The sequence below is a fragment of the Ictalurus furcatus genome, chromosome 1 (genome assembly GCF_023375685.1).
Source record: "Ictalurus furcatus strain D&B chromosome 1, Billie_1.0, whole genome shotgun sequence".
In the NCBI taxonomy this organism is placed as follows: domain Eukaryota; kingdom Metazoa; phylum Chordata; class Actinopteri; order Siluriformes; family Ictaluridae; genus Ictalurus; species Ictalurus furcatus.
Window position 1 is genome coordinate 19,932,820 of NC_071255.1, and position 21,198 is coordinate 19,954,017.

A 21,198-nucleotide genomic window follows, 5' to 3' on the forward strand; every position below is an offset into this window, starting at 1 on the left:
CTTTTATTTGAAAAAGCAGCCACACATGAGCAGGCGACATTTATTGGACTTCTAGCTGAAATGGATAGGGCTGAATCTTTTCAAATTGTTTGCCAAAAAATGATTAGAGCAAACACTATATATCATTTCCTGTTGCAATTGAGTCTGAGATATTGTTATTTTGGGGTCAACGCTTTTCTATTTTCTCTCTAAAAAAAAATAAAAATCTATTTTCACTGCAGAAAAATTAGTTTCTTGATGACACAAAAAACTGCATGTTTTATTTCTGTCTAAAGTAATTAATTTAACATTTAAATATAACTTATATAACTATGATTCATAATTACTTATTGGAAAAGATTGCTTCTTAATATAAATTTGTAATATTCAGAGACAGTATATCTTATTTATGTATTAGACCATTCATGTTTGTACCGCAGTTATTCAATACATAATGCACTCTGAAATTACAACTTAAAGTATATTTTTATGTTGTAATTATGTATCTTTTAGAAATAAAACTATCTTTCTGCTAGCATTTACTATTTTTTGGTGTGAATGTGATTCAGCATTTGAAAGTATATTTGATAGGTATGCTAATTTACTGAAAATGACAATTATAAATGACAAAGTATATGATTTAATAAATGTTCATTATGAAATGATCAATTTCTAAACTAAAGTGCTGATGATACATGCAAATATAAACAAACAAACAAACAAATATATAAATAAAAGCATTAGGTGCATTTGCCATATAATTGAGCTAGGTACAACAAATTGCATTAGAATTGTTTTTGTAACTGTGTGAGGGGAAATGGGGTCTAAACTTTTTAACCATTCAAATAAATGTATATTTACATAGGTTAAGAGAAAACACACACAATGTGACTGAACACACTTGTCTATTTTATCACTGGATCGATTTGTTATAAAACTATATAACTGATCTAATTTTAAAAAGTATAAAAATTATTATTTGAATAAATAAAGAAAATGAATTGATAATTGTAACTGTGTATAAACATAATTGTGTGTAAATGTAATTGTGTGAAAATGGCATTTAGGCAATATTAATTCAAAAGACTGAGGTACAAATTAAAGAGGACACTCTGGTTTGAATGGAACTATATTTAAATCCGAAATGAAAACTTTTTTTTTTTTCATTCACATAATAAATACATTTGCCACTTGTGCATCAAAACATATTTTAGCTTATTTACATCATAAATAAATTTAGAGAAGGATTTTCCTCAATGTAAGAAAACACTGCAGTCTCAAAGAGAGCCAGTTTCTCCCGGCCAGAAAGCAGCCTGAGAGCAGAGGAGACGGACGAGCTGAGGCTCAGACAGCTCTGTCCCTGTCAGTCTGTATCCGCGTTTCATATCACAAACCACCAGACCTATCCCACCTCCTATTACTGTACCTCCTTCTTCCACATCCATCACACCACATTCACGCAGTCCACAATCGCATAAAGAATTCCACATCCTGCTTTACCAGTTACAGCCTGCAGCCACAACATTTCCCCCATCATGCCATGTGTGTGAAATATATTCAACTAAGGTCAATAGAATTGAAAAATTGGGATAATTTAGCTATACTGCTAAAAAGTCAGAAGTTCACTGCAGCTATGATTCGCAGTAAACCGCCTCACTGATTTCCACAGCACAGTTTGGCTCGGTTTGTACTAGAGTGGTGGAATATTTGCTTGTTGAAGTCAAATGTTTATATAAGACAAATACTCTGACACATCAAACCATTACAATTTAATTCAGTATTTAGAATCTGAAACAAAAATGTATATATTTCTCGAACATGTCTTCCAATTGTTATCAGAAATAGTGACGTTATTGCAGCTATTAAAACAAACTTGTGATGAAACCCACCAATTAAAACCAATTCATTACTGTAAACCTTTTTTTTAAGGTCTGATTGCTGCTAGATTTGGATGTGTCAGATTTCTTTTTTGTACAATGATAAAATGTAATGTCTCATCTTTTTTTTTTTCCATACATGGAAGGTGGGTTATATTTAAAACACTAATTCATTTGCTTGTGGAAAACAATGAATGGGACATAAATGGGTGTGAGAGCACTCAAATACAAAAATTCAAAAGGGACTAATGTCACTCAAATCACCATAATCATTATAGACAATTAGATCATTCAATCCATTGTATAAGTAAAAAAAAAACAAAAAAAAACAACATAAAAAATACTGATTGATACTGATGCACTTACATTTTTGTGAAGATAATCTCAATTTGTATTCATAAATAATTATGATTTTGGCCTTTTTCCTCATTGGGACATAGCCCTGTTTATAATATTAGTCTTTCTCCTTGACCAGTCACTTCCTTTCCCAAACTGTAGTGTAGTTTGTGACATAAAAACCTCCTTAAATAGCTACTCTTGTACAATAGTGACTTTTCAAAATATTGTTCCTCTGAATCATCGGTACTTTAAATGCATGAATGGAGTTACCTTAATACTGAGGTCTAGGATCCTTCTAAGCAATGCAAATATAAACATAAAAGCTCTCAGAACAGGACACTACTGAACTACTGAGTGTTTTGTCTCTTTTGGGAGACATAGTCAGGGTCTGAGCGTCAGCTGCCATTGGAGATGATGACGGAGGTCCCTTTATGGCTGGTGGTTTGCTCGGCTTGCATGCGCAGGTGAGAGGTCATGTCATAGTGGGAGGAGCTTGCACAGCCTAGTGCGTATCCTCTGAAGCTGTCTGCCTCATAGAGGTGCTCCAGTGTGTAGCTGCTGAGTGAGTAGGCAGTGTGTTTGTCCAGATACTGGCGTGGATGAGAGGGGTAGACTGCGGGGGTGGGAGAGACGGCGCAGGAGCCCGCAAGGCCCAGCTGTTGCTGCTGCGGAGACGAAATCTCAGTCTGCAGGAAATCTTTGGCTTTGGCCAACCGCTCAGAGTTGGGGCTGCTGAGGCGAGACAGAGGGGTGGGGCTGGGGGCGGGGCTGATCACCTGAGCTGAACCCCGACACACAACTCCCTGAAGCGCTGACTGGGCAAACTCATTACTGAAGCAGGAGCTGGTGCTCTTAGCTAGACCATTAGCGGGCCCAAGAGATGGTTCAGTACCACTCTTCCTCAGCTGCAGCCGGCTCTCCTCCTCTTTTATCATCTGCTGCGTGGCCCGGATTAGAGTCTCGATCTTGCTGGGCTCCTGTGGGCTCGAGCGGAAGTGCTCAATTCGATATCGGTCGCCTGAGTCACTGGCTGAGCCAGCATCTGGAGAGCTGACCATGCTGTCCTCATCCCAGTGGCCTCTCACTGCAAACAAAGAAAGCCACCAGAGTCAAAGCTTTAGACCAAGAGTCTCCAATCTGGTGTGGCTACAACTTTTCATTCTTCATCCATATTCACAGTTTTCAATTGCAGATTATAAAATCCATATCTGCAGCTATTCAATGCATCATTCAATACTCAAAGTGAGACTCACCATGTAGGCTGTGGATGGAGGTGATGTGGGGCATTGCACACTCATACCCATCTCCATTCTCAGGTGGGGACTTGGGTAGAGGCAGGAGCGATCGGGCGGCGCCCCACCACGCCTCACGCCCAGACTGTGGAGTACCCAGGAAGTATCTGCCAGCCTCACAGCGGCCACGCTCGCAGGCCTGTGAATGACTGTGACCTTGGTGATCGCTGGATGTGTGATGCTCCTCAGACAGAGGCAGGCTGTAGCACAGAGGGCGGGGCTCTGGGAACTGGCGGTACACACAGGATGCATCCATGCTTTCACTTTGCTCTAATAGCTGTGGGGAGGCAGAGTCAGTCAGAGGACTCCCACCCCATGGACTACTGTCCTGATCAGACTCGGAGCGCTCAGTGTGGAAGCCTGGATACTGTACAAAAACATGCACGCATATCCATCAACCACTGACTCTGGGTATAAAATTTGGACCAAATATACACTTCCAATAGGAGGGGCACATAGTTGCTTGATTGAATGAACACACTCACGTGTGGGTAAGGAGAGAGGCGCGTTTTGGGTTTGGTGCGGGACACCCTGCTTTTACTCGCCTTCCTGCTGTCGCTGACCGGGTTGGAGGGACTACTGTAGGTAAACGATGGTTTGTTGGATGCCGCTTGGTCTAAGGACAGCTGAAGACCTTTATACTCAGTTTCCCTGTTGAGAAAAAGCTAAAGCTGAAGGTATAGCTGAAGTCCAGCAGGTATTGCACTCAGCAGGCTTCAAATCAATACTTTCAAATCAATACTACACAAAGACAAGTTTGCTAGCGGAGTGGTGTGAGGCTGTTTGTATAAGTGCGTCTCTGGTGTGTTTGTGTACTAGGGCTTTTTATTTCAACTCTCCCAATGCTGTATATGCAAGCTAACATCTGTTTGGTAATTAAGACGCAGTTGCTCATTTAGAAGAGCCTGGCGTGAAAGTGTTTATGTGTGTGTGGGAGAGAAACAGTGTGCATGCTTAAGAAAGGAGGAGGTACAGTTGGAAGCCAATGTTTCTCCTGAAGATTGGAGCAAGGCTTTTACAAACACATGACAGAGGGGAAGCGACTTCGTTCAAATACACAGTGAGATTAAGAGCTATGTCTGGTTAAACCAAGCTCACACGCAGATCCTGCATGAGGCATAAGTAGGAAATGGAAATTGATTTCTGAGTAAAGTGCGGTATGGATTTTTCTTCCCTATGATGATTCGACTTTCAAACCAAGAAAACTGTCTGAACACGTCAGCCAAAGATCAAGCCACACAGAAGCATATTACATATATATATATATGTATGCTCAGATTAAGATCCTTCAATAAGAATGCAAAAGTCTCTCTCTGTCTCTCTCTCTCTCTCTCTCTCTCTATATATATATATACACATATATGTGTGTGTGTGTGTGTGTGTGCATATATATATATATATATATATATATATATATATATATATATATATATATAGAGAGAGAGAGAGAGAGAGAGAGAGAGAGAGAGAGAGAGAGAGAGAGAGACAGAGAGAGACTTTTGCATTCTTATTGAAGGATCTTAATCTGAGTCACTAGGTAAACAGTAATCAGTAATCTATAGCTAAGGTTATAGGTTGTAGACAGAAGCCAAAACAAGCAAAAGGTTATGCAAAAGGCACACATTGACAGTTACACATACACACACACACACACGCACACATACACATATTTGTCTTACTATCCTTGTTAGGACCTTAAACTGACATAATTATTTATTTAATTACATTATTTAATTAATTAGTAATAATCCAACTATAACCTTAACCTCCGCAGCTGAAAAAGAAACAATTTGACTCTTTTAGTGCTTTAAATAATCACTGGACAAAAGTTTTCCTCAAAACTGACAGATATTCCTGTCCTTGTAGGGACATTTGGTCCTCACTAGCATATAAAAAACACATGTCCTCCACCAATATGCACACACATTTTACTATCCTTGTAAGGAGCTTCAACTGACATAATTATTAATGTTGCAAAATAAATAAATAAATAAATCTATACCTAAAACAATCCTAACACTAGAAACCAAAAGGAAATATTGGTGATTTTTTAGTTTTACAGATAAAAGCTGTATTTTCTGTAAAATGCGAATTCTTTTGTCAAGACTGGGTGATTTTGAGGACATTTAGGCTATTTTTGTCATCACAAATGACAACACACACACACATACACACACACACACACACACACACACACACACACACACACACACACACACACATTTTTACTTTACACCTGATACTGCAGTGAACAAGCAGACATTCTGATAAGAGGCCAGACACATTCACCTGCTTCTGCTATGAACAAAGATTAGATTTGCAATTATGAGACAACACACACACACACACACACACACACACACAGGGAGAGCAGGGTCAAACAGGGAGCAAGTCTCTGCACCTACATTCACTTTTTTAAGTTAGAAGAGCACTGAACTATGGATCAAACACACGGCTGTCATAACAGGGAGGAACAGAACTCTTAGCAACACACTTAACAAGCTGTGCGCTATAAACACTCATCATCTTTACAGCCTATTAATTAAGGCTCATAAACACTTCTTTTTATGACTTTGAGCTCAGGGAGCTGCGTGAAGCTGCTCCCAGCTTCACATTAGCATGAGTCTGCAACACCTCTTTTGCTTAATGGAGGCTTTTATGGAGCCGAATCATTCACATCTGCAACAGGCAGGCTAAATGAAAACTAAGGCACTGCTTCCACAGGACTTTCTGGATGTGCAAAGACACAAAAAAACTCATTTCCCTCATCTGTGCAGCCCTCACTCCCAGCCCCAACATGACGGATGTCGCTTCATTCTTTACTGAGAGTTCCAGGGAAATAGCAATAATGCATCCGAATGCATGACAAATAAATCAAGCTTGAATCAGCCACCCATATAATTCATGTAGTGAGCAGACCACAGCTGAGAGTGTTGTTTTCACACAGACTTCCCACCTGACAGAACAGCACTACAGCAGCCATGACCAGGTTCCCCTAAGCCAGTGCTCATTCATAACTGTTTACTAACAGCTTATATTTCATAGGAGAACTGCATTTATAGTGAATTATAACACCTTCGCTATCATTTGAAATTCTATCTGAAGTTATATCATCACATCCCAAAAACTCGTGAAATTACCAGGATTGAATAAAATACGTAATCTTCTCATAATTACGTCTTGAATGATTACAGCTTACGCATTATAAGATTGCATTATTTGCCAGTGTAGTAAGCCTCTTTCCTTTCACACAACAGCAGCACTAACCTCCAGGGTAAAGACCAGCGCACCTTCTCCGATGCGTCTAAACGTGCCGCTGCATACTAATTTCTGCTTCTCATGCCATCATGAGCACGAAAGGTTGCACAAGCAGAATGACAGACAAAAACGGAAGTGCCCATTTACGGTACTCGACAGGTGCACGCTGTGCAATTTTTTTTAAAGCTACAGACATGTTTCAGAGCGGTGCACAGTGCGATTAGCTGAGCAGAAGCGAGAGCACGTCTGGGGTTACGGGGTCAGCATCGCTTTCACCATACATGGGTGTAATTGTACGAGTTAGCTGTGAGAACAGGATAGTACAGCACTAAGCTTATCAAATAAATAATCTCCCAGTAAATCCATAAACCTTCGAATAAACCTTTTTCTTAGGTTTTATTTGTATTGTAATAATGCTTGTTTATTACTTTATTAGTTAATTCAGGCATTTAGAGACGAGAAACACCAAAATGTGCACAGGATTGGCGTTCGATTTGTTTCCCCCTCAATAAATTATATTCCACAATATTTTATGGAAATGGAATTTTTTACCTTCTATACAATGCACATGTGTAGTGATGCGTATGTGTAAAATGTATGTATTTGATCTATATATATATATATATATATATATATATATATATATATATATATATATATATATATATATATATACATATATATATTTAAATATTCAGTTAAACCTGTCAGTTTCTCTGTGCTTAGAAAGTTTTATGTGGCCATGAGTTTGATGTTATTTGTACACAGCAATATTCTAGAGAGTCTCTGAGCTAACTCTGAAAAGTAGTTAAATAGACATGTCCCAGATCTCAACAGTAAAGCTGTCAGATTTATTTAACATGATGATATTCCTAATTAGATTTTCATTCATCATCATAACATACACACCATCATAGTAGCCTAACGTATACCAAACCAGATCACTTTCCCTCTATAGCGTTCTGACTGTAATTACATATAGACAGTAGTTAATAGAACATTATATATCAGCTGCAGGAATACTTCATTTATTTAACTTAATTCTTTATTGCCACCTAAATATTGCACCATATTACCATCAAATTGGAAATGTATTATATTCGTAAACCTGCCTGACATCTTTATAATGAAGCGCATAACCTCTTGTAATTGCTTTATAAATAGGGTTCAGACCACACAAGCTGATAGACGCCATCCGTAACTGTTTATGTGATGAATATAGAAAAGAAATGAATAAATAACAAATAGCATACTCACGTGAGGACATAGTTCACACTGACAATACAGTGAGGTCTGGAGGATCTGCTGTTGTGTACAATGGTTGCATAGCTCTGCACCCATACCCAGCCACCTTCCTTAGCCAAAAACCTGTAGTACTTTGTAGTGACCTGACCCTTCACCAACACTGCAGACACACAGTGAGAAAAAAAGAAAGAAAAGGAGAGAATATATCTCAGATCAGAACGCTTTAGGTGTCGAATTATCTCTTAATCTTATAAAGAAAAAAAAAACATGTTTATTTATTGTTGAATTGTTGTAGCTAAATCGTGATGTACTTATTTGAGCTCTAACATATTTTCAGTGTTGGATAATCTGCTCCCCAACCCCCAACCCCATGCCCCCCTTCCCCTTAGCCATGTATTCATTCTCTATGCCGAGTAATTTGCTGTAATATTGCTTTGATTAAAGCACAAACTATTTTTGCAACTGTGTTTATTGTATTTACAAGCATCTCTTCATATACTGTAAATATTATAATTGTTGCAGATGTCAATAAAATAGCAACATTATGCAACTTACAGTTCCATAAATTCATACTTATATTACTTACATTTAATATACATATTAAAAACACTGCTATTATACACATTTACAATCTGTATAAACAATAAGCAAACTTTATACAGATTGTAAATGAGTATAATAGTACTTTTTAAAATAGTTTTTTAGTAAAGATGAATTTATTATCATTAGAGAGAATAAAACAAACAGAAAACATTGTTAATTTGAACTCCATAATGATGCTTCTTTTCATTTGGACTATTTTTAAAATCTATTTAGATTTTTAAAAAATCTCATTTGAAATGTATTGCTTTGAAATTAATTAATTCTGAAATATCTTGACATTCACTATATTGACAATCAGGTCAGGACTGTGTTTTTATTCTTCGTCAAATGTACGGATTTATAATTTATTCATAACTTGCTCTTCAAGCTGTATAGCTGTAAGGTATTAATATATTAATAGCATATTAAATATAAAGTGAAGTGCTGTGGTCATTGTGGGTAATGGTGTTGTGATTATTCCTGCAGCTATGGTGTGACTGGCCATGTCATGGAGAGGAAGGTAACCAGAGGAATGAGCAAAAACAAAGCTAACTCACACAAGTGGTGTGCACAGCGTAGGTGAAAGGTGTCACAGCTGTGGACGTGATGGTAAAGCGTCTTCTCTATTAAATCCTGTGGCTCATAGCCAGTAAGCTCCGCCACCCTGACAAACCAACATGGAGGAGAATAATTACATTGCCAATGTGCACACAAACACCTGTGCACACACCCACACACACACAAAGAAGTTGTACAAATATAAGCCTAACATGCAAACATGCATGTTGCACAAAATAACAGGTGCATGTGCATGTTCATGACGGAACACAAATATACGAACAAAGCTTAACACACAAACAAACACACACATATACATAAGTCAGGGTGAATGTTTGGTGGCCTTAACTATTATGTGTCACCAGTGTGCCTATTATCATAGTATATATATATATATATGTGTGTGTGTGTGTGTGTGTGTGTGTGTGTGTAAATAAAAGGTGCACCATCCATTCTACAGAGGATGAGGAAGCAGACTACCTGGAGTCAAGGAAGATGAGCTTCATGTCCAGGCTGGCTCTGAACATGAACATGTTGCTGTGGAGTTTGATCTCAGTCACCGCACTGGGGGGTAATGAGTGACCCACGGCGACCAGACCCACGTTCTGATAGCAGCCATCGAACAGAGACATGTCTAAGCTGTACTGACGGATTTTTAGGTAGCCACTGCAATGAATCACCTTCATGAATTGAAGGAGAGGAGAAGAAGGAGAAGAAGAAAAGCACAGGGGAATAAATACAAATATAAACACAGATACATGCATACAAAAATATTCCCAAACCATCATGAGGCTTAAGCAATATTTTATTTTATTTATATTTTTATTTTTTAAACATATTCAAAGATGTATTAGAAAGAAAGAAAGAAAGAAAGAAAGAAAGAAAGAAAGAAATGAGATATCTCCTTGTTAAGCCACAAGCAAGGACTGTAGTGGCAAACTAATCCGTTTAATCATTTTTTTTAAATCAATATGATTTTCCAACAACATTGAAGTTATATTTTAGAGTCTTCAGCACATATAGGGTTTACAGATAAAAAGAAAAAAGAAAAAAAGAAATCAAATCAGATTAGCCAACCTTATAGCCGCCGCACGTCAAGCCTGCGTTTCTTTTGGCAAGGACGCATTTCATTCTCAAAAAGAAAGAGCGCTCCATTTCATATTCTACATATAAAAAGAGGAGAGATAAAGAGGATAAATTAGACATCGTTTAAATGCTTCTGCAGTGTGAATGTGTGTATGAGTTAGACAGAGTGTGTGTGTGTGTGTGTGTGTGTGTGTGTGTGTGTGTGTATACCCTGCACGAAGTGAGAATGGTAAGGCTGGTGCGCGGTGAGCACTGCGGTCATCTCATCATGATCAGCGGGGTGGATGTACTCATAAATACTGTTCCCCGTCAGCTCTACCTGTTAAAATGAACCTCTGTCATCCTGCTCAAACAGGCTTTCAGCTACACGAACACAGCAAGGAGCCACGAGGCTCGCAAAACACACGCAGGAGCAAAATCTAGGCACAACTGGTGACATGCACTTTACCTGTGACAGGCCTAAATGCACGGAAGCAGTCTCCGAAATGTACATGATCTTTCCATCCGGTGCGACCACGAAAATAAACCCGTCCAAAGTCTGAAAAATAAATGCACTTCTAAATATGGAGAAATAGCCGATATATATAATACATATATGAAAAAAAAGCACACGCGTTATGTTTGGATTAATTACTAGTCCAACATGTGAACCAATAATAAAAAACCGCGTTCTGATTTCGGTTCGGGTTCAGTCCGATCAGAAGCTCTTCAACATCACTTAATAGATAGTCAGACAGATAGTCACAAAATATTCACATAATCCCGAAGCCTCGGGGTTTCTCGCATCTAACTCTTACCATTTGTTTCACTGATCGAAATATATATTTAGGATAAACAACAACAATGTTGTTGTTACAACGCTTTCTGAGCCTCATACAGAATATTATAGTCGGAAAAGAAATAAACTGATAATGAACTAAAGAGAACAAAAGAAGATGAAGCCCACACAATTCTCTGATAAACCACAAATAACAAATGATTCAACAACTATTAGACTATTATTAGTAGGCTATATTGTTGTTATTATTATTATTATTATTATTATTATTACTATTATTATTATTGTTATTAGTAGTAGTAGTAGTATTGGTGGTGTTAGTGGTAGTAATTAATAGCTATTATAAATAGTAGTATGAAATGTCCTACCTGTAGTAAATGGGATCCGAGCTCACGGCCCACATTGTCCAGAGAGCTGGCTCTGCTCACGTGACCCCATGATTCCCCCAAACCTGGACAATAAATACATTACATTTTATACAATTGCAGCCAATTCATTATTATTATTATTATTATTATTATTATTATTATTATTATTATTATTATTTTAAAAGCTGTGTCAGTATTGTGTAAAAGAAACGGGGTATTTTGGGGATGAAAGATGCAGTACAGATGTCAGTGGGATGCAGATGCAGGGAGAGGACAGAGGACAGAGGACAGCGCATGCTAAGAGCAGTGCGGAGCTGCAGTCTGCTCTCAACCCTGACGCAATCCCCTATTGATATGCAAATCTGCGAAAACAAACAAGGATCACAGCAAAGCTCCGATTCCCAATTTAATATTAACCAAATATACACTTCGGGTTTACACAACAGAAACAATCAAATCATTGCTGAAGCACAACTCAAACACAGCCACAGCCTGCACATCCTCATTCACTCCGAACTGTGTCTCGCTATCCGGAGATCTCCAGCACTGCGTCCGTTTATATAACACTCCATCTCATCTGCTAGTGTAACATCAACGTGTCTGCCGCACAGTGCCTGTGTTCAATACAACCGAATAATAACATTCAAGTCAGATGAACATTAAAGTCTGATCATTTTTGAAAAACACTTGGTTTTCGGGGACGCCTGGAAGATTTGTAGCTTATTCCCAATAAACAGATGCGTAAAAAATATACGTTTATGTTGGAAATTTGTGGAAATTTGGGCTTGTGAAAATTTACACTTAATGCGTCAAAGCTTTGAAGGGTTTTTTTTTTTCCACTTGACCTACCGCAGGAAGAACAAGAAAGAAAGAAAAGAAAATGTAATCTGTAGTTTAAGATAATTACAAAATGAACTTTGTGAGGCAGAAGAATTGAGATCTCTGTTCTCTTGCGGCCTGAAGAGTATGGACCGAGCTAAGCGGCTTTCAAACAAAAGCGCTCGTTTGTACTTATATAAAGAGTAATCCACTGAGGCGCTCCACAAGAAACTTTTCAACTGCTTGCAGGGCGAGAAAATCACCTCCATCTTTCCAACATTACAGACTCGACTGGAGACTTTCCAGCAGTGTCCAAATCGCCTATTTTACAAATAGCCTGCTTAGGGATAGTCTGTAACGTCGGTAATTTAATAATAATAATAATAATAATAATAATAACAATAATAATAAGCTACGCAATTATACAACTAAACCTGTCGAAAATTGTAGTTTAAATAATAATAATAATAATAATAATAATAATAATAATAATAATAATAAGCTACGCAATTATACAACTAAACCTGTCGAAAATTGTAGTTTTAATAATAATAATAATAATAATAATAATAATAATAATAATAATAACAACCTACGCAATTATAGAACTAAACCTGTCCAAAATTATAGTTTTAATAATAATAATAATAATAAGAAGAAGAAGAAGAAGAAGAAGAATGATAAAAGTATTATTTGATTTTTTAAATTAATAAAAATTAATTTAAAATGAATTATTTTTTTTAATGTACATAAAAAAGACTTTAAAAAATTAAAAAAGGTATTTTTGCTTGTTGTTTAATTAGCGACATCAGGGAAACTATTGGAGATGAAAGGTATAAGGTTAACATTCCCACAGCAGACCGTAAATAACGCGCGTAAAACCACCCCGACTTTCGTTAGTTTTCAAATAAAATGTTATGTTCTGAGACAACGCAGAACATTGTAGCTCAGGCTACTAGCAGTGTGCCATTACACTGACCCCGAGCTGAGCATGCACACAGCGCAAAGCGCAAAGCGCAACGAGGAGGAAGAGGATGGCGAGAAAATGATGGTTAAAGCACATCTGCTTCTTAAATCTGTCCATAGCTAACTGCGCCACTGATGGAGCTCTCCAATGTGGATGGGAGGACAGCAGCTCACACTCTCCATACTCTTCAATTACCTTCAAGCCTCTTTACCATGCGCTACTGTCAGCTCGCCTGCCTAATGATCACCAATGTCAAATGTCTGTATTTATAAACCCGGTTAATATTTCTCAACTAACCCTACATATCTCCATGAGACTAGTGTACTGTATTAACCGTTTTCTAAGGAGAAATCTGCGACATTATCAAAGTCTGCTTTTATAACAGGTTATTATTCAACACATGAACCTGATGCGCACAATAATACACTGAATGTATATTCTTGACTTTTTTTTTTTTAAATTTACACAGATTGTACAGATATTTAAAATACACCTGAAACAAATGGCACAATAAAGTATATGTTAAAAGTCGCACTAAAATACTTTTGGACGAGATATGTAAGCTCCAGCACTAGCTTATCCTGCCAACGACATGAAAAGAGAAGAAACATGAAGGTTTCCACTTCATAAACTTATTTCCTAAACTTTGGCTGCAGAAAGCTGATGTGGATGCTCTCCATGCAGAACCTCAGGATAAATGACCGTTTCAAGTCCTCATGTTCTGAGCTTGTCCACCCGCATGTGAAAGTATTCAGGGTCAACAACAACCCTGATGTCTCGCCATGTCCCCACTAGAGCCACTATTAAAAGACGCCTCACAGCTATGATTTCACTTCGATATGCGACTCCTGAAAGCATGAGTGCTGTGAGGGACTGGCCCGAGCTCTCCGCCAGTCTTTCACATCCTCACGGCCAGGTTTGTACAGGTGTGAAGCCTGTAGCTTGTGCTGGAAGTGTTCTGCAGAGCGACATGTGCTGGAGAGATCAGCGCTAATTGGCGCGGCGCTCCTTCACTCACGGTCCGAAGCTGAGAGAGAAGATAGACTAATCCCCTTTAGCAGCTCCACGCTTGCCTGACTCTGAAAACACTACATCTATATACATACAAAACTAGAACAAACAGCCACTGATTTAAGTGCTGAACGTGCCCTAAGTATAAACTAGAGGGGAAAATAAATAAATAAATAAATAAATAAATAAATAAATAAAATAACAACAACAACTACACTACTACTACTACTACTACTACTAATAATAATAATAATTGTAAACATTTAAAAAAGGAACAGAATGTCCACTTTTATTATAGCGTACAATTAATTATCTGTCACCTTGTCGGACAAAAAAAAGTGGTGCTGCTAAAATACATGATAATTAAATACATTTATAAAGAAAGCAATGCAACATATTTATACATCTATATGTTGAACAAATTAGCCACCAAAATTCCGAATTGATCAGATTTGGATTAAGACAAGAATAGGCGCACACCAGGTTTAGACCGATTTATAAATATAGGCTGTAAACAGGTCAGACACCACTGAATTATTATTTTTTAAATAGGGAAAACAAGTTAAATTCAAGTTATAAACAACAACAATAATGATACTACTACTACTACTACTACTACTACTACTACTACTACTAATAATAATAATAATAATAATGGAATGTAAAATATCAACTCTGAGGTAAGCGTTTCAGGTGAAGTTTGATGGTTATTATTGTCTCACCTTCGGGAAACACCAGTCTCATTTTCAGGTAGCTGGTGGTCAGGCGGATGATGGAGGCTTTGTCGAGCTGAGATGTGATGGCGGAGGGAAGCGGCAGCAGCTTCGCCAGCTCATAAAACTCACTGTTCTCCTTCTCCCGCCGCGTCCGGGCCGCATTTTTCGACTTCTCTTTCATTATCTTCAGAGCTGCACGGTGCTCGACACCCCGCCAGTGTTTGGATCGCGCTTCCAGGAACCAAGAGCAAAGAAATAATCACTCACTCACACACACTCACTCACTCACTCACACACACACACACACACACACACACACACACACACACACACAAGCTTTCACTTCAGCGGAGTTTGACCATCATCAGATCACTGGTACACAGAGCCTGGAGCTGGCCTTCACTCAGATGGAGCGCGTCAGTCGCACACATTCCTCAACGTTTCCCAAAAAAATGCCTAACGACCTCGGAGCGTCTTACAAGCGCAAGGAAATGACACTGAGATTTCATATCGAATAAAATGCGCGCGGGGTTTTCTGAGGTTTTCTGAGGTTTATCCGCATTGAACAGCTTTTTTCTTCATTCAGCGCCAAATCCACCGGGACCCGACATTTCTTCATACGGGAATAACATCCATAATGAAATGCTCACGTCCCTGAAACAACACAATAGCATTGACATTAAAATGTGCTTTTAAAAATGTAACTGAAAATAAAAATCTAGAATCTAGAACAAGCATAACCATTCTGATAGCACCTGGAGACTGATAGTGACTGCTTACTGAGTTTAGAGTTGTGTTACCTATTAACTTCATGGTGACACATTATTTAGAAAACACACACACACACACACACACACACACACACACACACACACACACACACACTATAATGTCAGCTACATTCAGACAGAGTAAAACATACCTGTTCACCTTTGCATCACAAGCCAAACTTTGATTTTCTCTCGCTCCCGGATGTACCATTCCACTACATGAAATATCCAGACTCAGTCTCGTGCAGGTACAGGTACAGGTACAGCGGGGAACTCCACAGCAAATGCAGGAGGGCAAAAAAATGGTGCGAGAATTTTATCCACAGATTTCTGCTGGAAGGATGCGAGTGTCTTAATTTGCTTCCATGCACTATTCCAAACTCCCTAGTTGAGCCTCAGGAAAGCCCCGCCCCCCGTGTTGTCTTGCTGCCGCCCCTGCTCTCATTGGCCAGCTCGAGCTCGAGCCTGCGTTCCTATTGGACAGTCGCATCTCGACAGCTAAAGTGAAATGTGGATTTGGGAGAAATGCTAACCTTTGACCCTTACAGATAATAACATGGAACACGTAGTGAAATATATTTGGGTGTTTAAAATAGCCTACAGGCCACTATGCTAATATTAACCCCTGTCATTTTACTTAGCTCAAAACTTACCAACATTTTCAGCAATAGGCTTGCCTATTTAATAATATTAATAATAATAATAATAATAATAATAATAATAATAATAACATTAATAATAATAATATTAATAATAATAACAATAAAACAATAATAATAATATCTTTATTTTGTATTGCACATATAAAAGTTGCATTCTCAAAGCGTTTTACAACAAAAACAATCAATCAAACACAAAAAAATACAACTCAAATACAAATACAATATGGAACAATGAGTTAAAAAAATATAGGAGTATTTAGGATATTTAAAAAAAAAAAAAAATAGGTATAAACAAGCCTACTAGTGAAAATTTACAATGACACTCCAAGAAACGACCTTTCACCTTTCAATCAGTTTTAATGTTAAAGTTTCAGGAGCAGCTTATTCAAACAGCTCTTTCAACAACAACAACAACAACAACAAAAAAAAAAAAAAAAAAAAAAGGGAAAGAAAAAAAGAAAGACAGAAAGAATGAAAAATAAAAGAAAAAAAGGGTTGCTTATTTATGAAAACTATTAATTTAATATATTTAATATTAATTTAAAACCAATTTCAATAATTCTCAGGCTTATTTACAAATAACAGCTTTTCCCTGTTAAAGAGAGCGTAGCTATATGGCGTATGTGTATATGTACTCAGATATATGTAGTCCCTTAAAAAGAAATGAAGATAGGTTGTTTACAAACCCCAACAAACAACAAAAATCTATACAGGAAAGAAGTCAAATAAAGAAGTCAAATTATTTCGTTAACAAACCGAAAAAAATGGTTTAAGGACATCGTTGATTAATTATATTGAAATGTCCGGAATGAAATATATCTATTGTAGGATATATTGTTAATTAATATCCTGGGAATCATGTAGCCTATATGTAGACAGTTTACGCATATAACTGGAGTGAAATTGAGTTTATTTTAGAGTTAACAAAGAATATCGTTTTTTTTTTTTTTTTTTTTTGGTAAATGCTTAAAAAAGGGTTCCATGAAGGAGTATTTAATTTGTGCATTCTCCTCATGTCATCAATATCCGTATTTGAGGAGGCAGCTCAGAAGCAGTGATTATGTGAATAAATTGGAGCTTCCTCTCCTCCTCACCCGTGGTCTTTGTGCTGTTTCGACACGGATGGCTCCTTTAATAGGAAATCACCTGCAGGGAGCGAGCTGAGTAAATGAGGGCGGAAATGCGCTGAGCACGAAGTACACCAAGCCGCTTTCACCTTTTCCTAAAGCCCGAATTTACTGCTAATTAAACCGCGTCGGCGGAGAAAGAGAACAAGCGAAAATAGTCCAAAAAAGATGGAGGTGTTCAGAAGAGATTCGAAACATATCACCGTTCAGAGAGAGAGAATTAAATGATGGTGATAGTTTTTAAGCGCGTTTCCGGAATGTTTTAATTAGGCGGAAAGAGACAGTAGCATTTGCATTCATTACCGCAAAACACCAAAACACCGAATCCGATGGTGTAACATTGTAATTTAAATGAACATACACACGTCGGAAAATATTTTGCACATTTAGTCCAATGTGGCAATTAAAGTCTCCAGAAATGTCCTTTATTAGACTACATTAGACATGTCTCCTTATTAGCTTGTTTATTATTCTTATTCATAATGCAAGATAAAATGCTCCAGATTAATAAACATGTTCATTCGGGCATGTGACTCTCTCTCTCTCTCTCTCTCTCTCTCTCACACACACACACTCTCTCACTCATCTTACTATCCTTGTGAGGACCTTCCTCTGAGAGTTATTTATTTAATTACATTATTTAATTAATTACTAATAATCTAACTCTAACTTTAACCTTCGCAGCTGAAAAGAAACCTTTTAGTACTTAAAAGATCCTTAAAAGTGTTCAGAGTGACACACATTACACTAGCTTTAACTAAAGGAAGAGTGAATAAGGATATTAACACTGAACAGAAGGAAAACACATACACACACACACTTACTTTAAACCCCCTCAAGCAAAGTTCCACGTGGAACTTCAGTAAAATTGGGAAGAAGGTCTTATTCTCAATTTCATCGAAACAAATGGATCAATAATTAAACAAGACTCGATGCAAAATTATACTATATTAGTAAGACAAAAGCAAAGAACAAAAGAAATGAAAAATAGTGCTAATGTGATAAAACGTTGGGGAATACATGCTGGAAATATGAAGAGAATCATTTTAAAGCCTGATGCACAACAGAGCAGGAGGATAATATGGAAGTTTTTAATTGTGTGTAATAAACATGTTCTGTTCACTTAACATCAACATTCCAACAAACCCATGCACAAATAACAAGAAAAATGGCTATGCATGGGGAAAAAAGAAAGAAAGTAAAACCATATGAACATCTGCTCAGTGTGTTATTTTCAAATGCAAGAGAGAATAAGTTCAAAAAAAAAAAAAAAGGACATTAAACACATTAATCTGTAATCATATCCTTTTATTTTTTCCTGAAGGCAAACAAAGTATTCAAGTGGCAGACATCATCTGCAACCACCCCCCCCCCCCCCCCAAAAAAAAAAACAAAACAAAACAAAAAAACAACAACCCCAAAACCCCCCAAAACAAATGAAAGTGTATGAGCTCTGTTTGGTAGCTAAGCTGTGAAGCAACAAAACATAATACATAAACACATGCAAGTTCTTAAAACAATTTCTTTCTTTTTTTTTCTTAAATAAATTAATCTTTCCATGACTGTCCTAAATGTATTTGGCACCTGTATGTCCCTGAGGCTTTCCAGAACAGGGTGTTGAAAACAGGTGGGGGGTGAGAGTGAGAGTGAGAGAGAGAGAGAGAAAAAGAGAGAGAGAGAGAGAATGAGAGAGAGAGAGAGAATTTCACAAACCAGATGGGACAGTCTGGCAGAACCCAGAGCTTCACAGAGGAGCATGTTTCACACACCTGCACAGAATTCCTAACCTCCTGCTCCAGAAAGTTCCTTCCAGCCTCTTTGAGTTTGCAAACTGCACACATGTACCAACAAACATATGGCTCACACATTCTAGTCAATTAAGCAAGCATTCTAACCCCACCGTAATGTGCTCCAATTTTAAGCAGTGCTATTATTATTAGAATCTTATTACCAAGCAGACTCCTACACTTCTCTTGCAAGGCCAATTTGCTCCCCACATCCTCATGTTGCCACACCCATGCTGATCTCTACAGCATCTTCCCAGGAATAACTAGGAAGCCTAAGGCTGTGCCACCATCACACACACACACACACACACACACACACACACACACACACACACACACACACACAGAGTCAGTGTGTGTGTGTAGTATCACTGGATAAGAGGTCACTTCAAGTTCATGTCGCTCATGCTATCAGTGACCTTGGCGTTGACCTGGGCAGCGATGCTGGCAGGAATCACATTCAGGTGGATGTCGTACTGCTGATCCAAGCCCAGGTAACTGTCACTCATCAGATAGAGTGTGTAGATACACCTGCGGCACACAGAGAAATATTACACTGACACGCTGCTGAATGGGAGACATCTTACAGCTCTGAGGATGTGTGAGATTCACTTACTTCCCAGTCTGTTCAGGTGTGTAGAAGGCCACTGAGGTCACGTTCCGGTTGCGGACATATCCCACTCGTTTGACGGCCAGAAGTTCCCTCTTGTCTACCTCACCCAGCACCAGGAACCAACCCTCGTCTTTGGACTTGGGGAAACGCGGGGCCTGCGCCTTGCTGTCCTGCTTCCTCTGTGAGCATTCACAAAACTCAGCTTCAGACTGTCATTTAATAATTAAACAGTCAACAGCAAAAAACAGCAACAAAAAAAAACTCCAAATAAATCAGACATCATACTCATTTTAAGAAACCATTTCCCTAAACCTTTCCTAACAGATGGAATGTCATCCAAGAATGAATCCCATCTTGAACAAATATATTGCCTTATATCTCCATTTGTTAGATTCTATTTCTCATTGCGCTGAGAAGGACTGATACATCTGGACACACCTCACTGTGTTCGCTCGCAAGAAAACAATGAGGCTAATGCTATTAAACTGATAAGCAACACAAAGAGGAACGCTTATGGAAAAGTTTTAAGTAGTGTCTTATTCAATGACTTGATAATTAGTGACATACATCCTCATTTGGAATTTTACATGCTGTGAGAAGATGGCAAGCTCGCGCTACCATGCACTCAGATACAGCATTCTGTCTACATGTGAAACAGGAGTGTTCCAAATTACAACAACTAGACTGATGAATGGATGCTTAAATGGGTGAATTAATGGCTAGAATATTGGCACATATTTTAGTGATGAACTTGTTAAATATACAATATCAGTGGCTTAACAGTAAAACTTTAGACTTTTCCAAAACTGACTTTATCCATTTCCGCATTTTCATGTGTTTTCCATCACTGTAAATCTAACCTATAAATGTCCAGGTCTTTCAGCATGTGTGAGAACCGTGCAAGTGTAAAACATATCATGGAGGCTGAAATGGTGTGTGTGTGTGTGTGTATTCTCACTCTTTGCCGGCCTGCATTGAGACGCTGCAGGGACACTTGGAGGACATATTCCTGGTCAGGGTGCACGGGCAGCCAGCTGCTCTGGTCCCTGATGTTGGCTACACTGCTGGACAGAGCACGCTCAGTCTGTTCGTCACATCCTTCCCACCAGCCCTTCACACTCAAACTGACCTCCAGCACAGGCAAGTGGCTTACAACAGCCCACATCTGATAGAGGGGGAGATAGAATAAGAGATAAATAAGGATGATGAAGTTTATATCACAGTGCTGTTAAATTCTCAAATCTGATTGGTCAGAAGGTGCTGATCAATGTTCGATAACAGGAGATCTGAAAGCAGTGCCGGCTGTAATGCAAATCAAAGGTTATATTAATTCTCTCATTTCTATAAAAATGCTTAACTCGCAG

At 38.1% G+C, this 21,198-nt stretch overlaps 2 protein-coding genes across 2 annotated transcripts in view; both read right to left on the bottom strand.

Moving 5' to 3' along the window:
• Nucleotides 1–976: 976 nt before the first annotated feature.
• sim1a (SIM bHLH transcription factor 1a) lies at nt 977–17,633 on the bottom strand. The gene is made up of 12 exons (XM_053631670.1): nt 15,798–17,633; nt 14,882–15,529; nt 11,363–11,445; nt 10,665–10,754; nt 10,427–10,535; nt 10,208–10,293; nt 9,611–9,810; nt 9,130–9,236; nt 8,003–8,150; nt 3,973–4,138; nt 3,449–3,854; nt 977–3,279 (listed from the first exon to the last, which is right to left on the bottom strand). The coding sequence occupies exons 2-12, from the start codon at nt 15,054–15,056 to the stop codon at nt 2,591–2,593; spliced, it is 2,259 nt and encodes a 752-aa protein (XP_053487645.1). The 5' UTR covers nt 15,057–15,529; nt 15,798–17,633; the 3' UTR covers nt 977–2,590.
• A 1,189-nt stretch (nt 17,634–18,822) lies between these two features.
• ascc3 (activating signal cointegrator 1 complex subunit 3) overlaps nt 18,823–21,198 on the bottom strand; it is a 176,134-nt gene continuing 173,758 nt past the window's right edge. Inside the window, exons 40-42 of the mRNA XM_053631683.1 lie at nt 20,793–20,999; nt 19,838–20,013; nt 18,823–19,752 (exon numbers count right to left, since the gene is read on the bottom strand). Coding sequence (XP_053487658.1) covers nt 19,605–19,752; nt 19,838–20,013; nt 20,793–20,999 — 531 coding nt within the window. The 3' untranslated portion in view covers nt 18,823–19,604. The remainder of the gene's footprint in view (nt 19,753–19,837; nt 20,014–20,792; nt 21,000–21,198) is intronic.

Excerpts from the sequence above, each read along its gene's own strand:
- sim1a (XM_053631670.1), bottom strand. The coding sequence starts at position 15,056 with ATGAAAGAGAAGTCGAAAAATGCGGCCCGGACGCGGCGGGAGAAGGAG. Across the intron at positions 11,446-14,881 it reads GAGACTGGTGTTTCCCGAAG|GTTTGGGGGAATCATGGGGT; the intron begins GTGAGACAATAA and ends TTTATTGTCCAG. Across the intron at positions 3,855-3,972 it reads GCCTCTCTCCTTACCCACAC|TATCCAGGCTTCCACACTGA; the intron begins GTGAGTGTGTTC and ends GTTTTTGTACAG.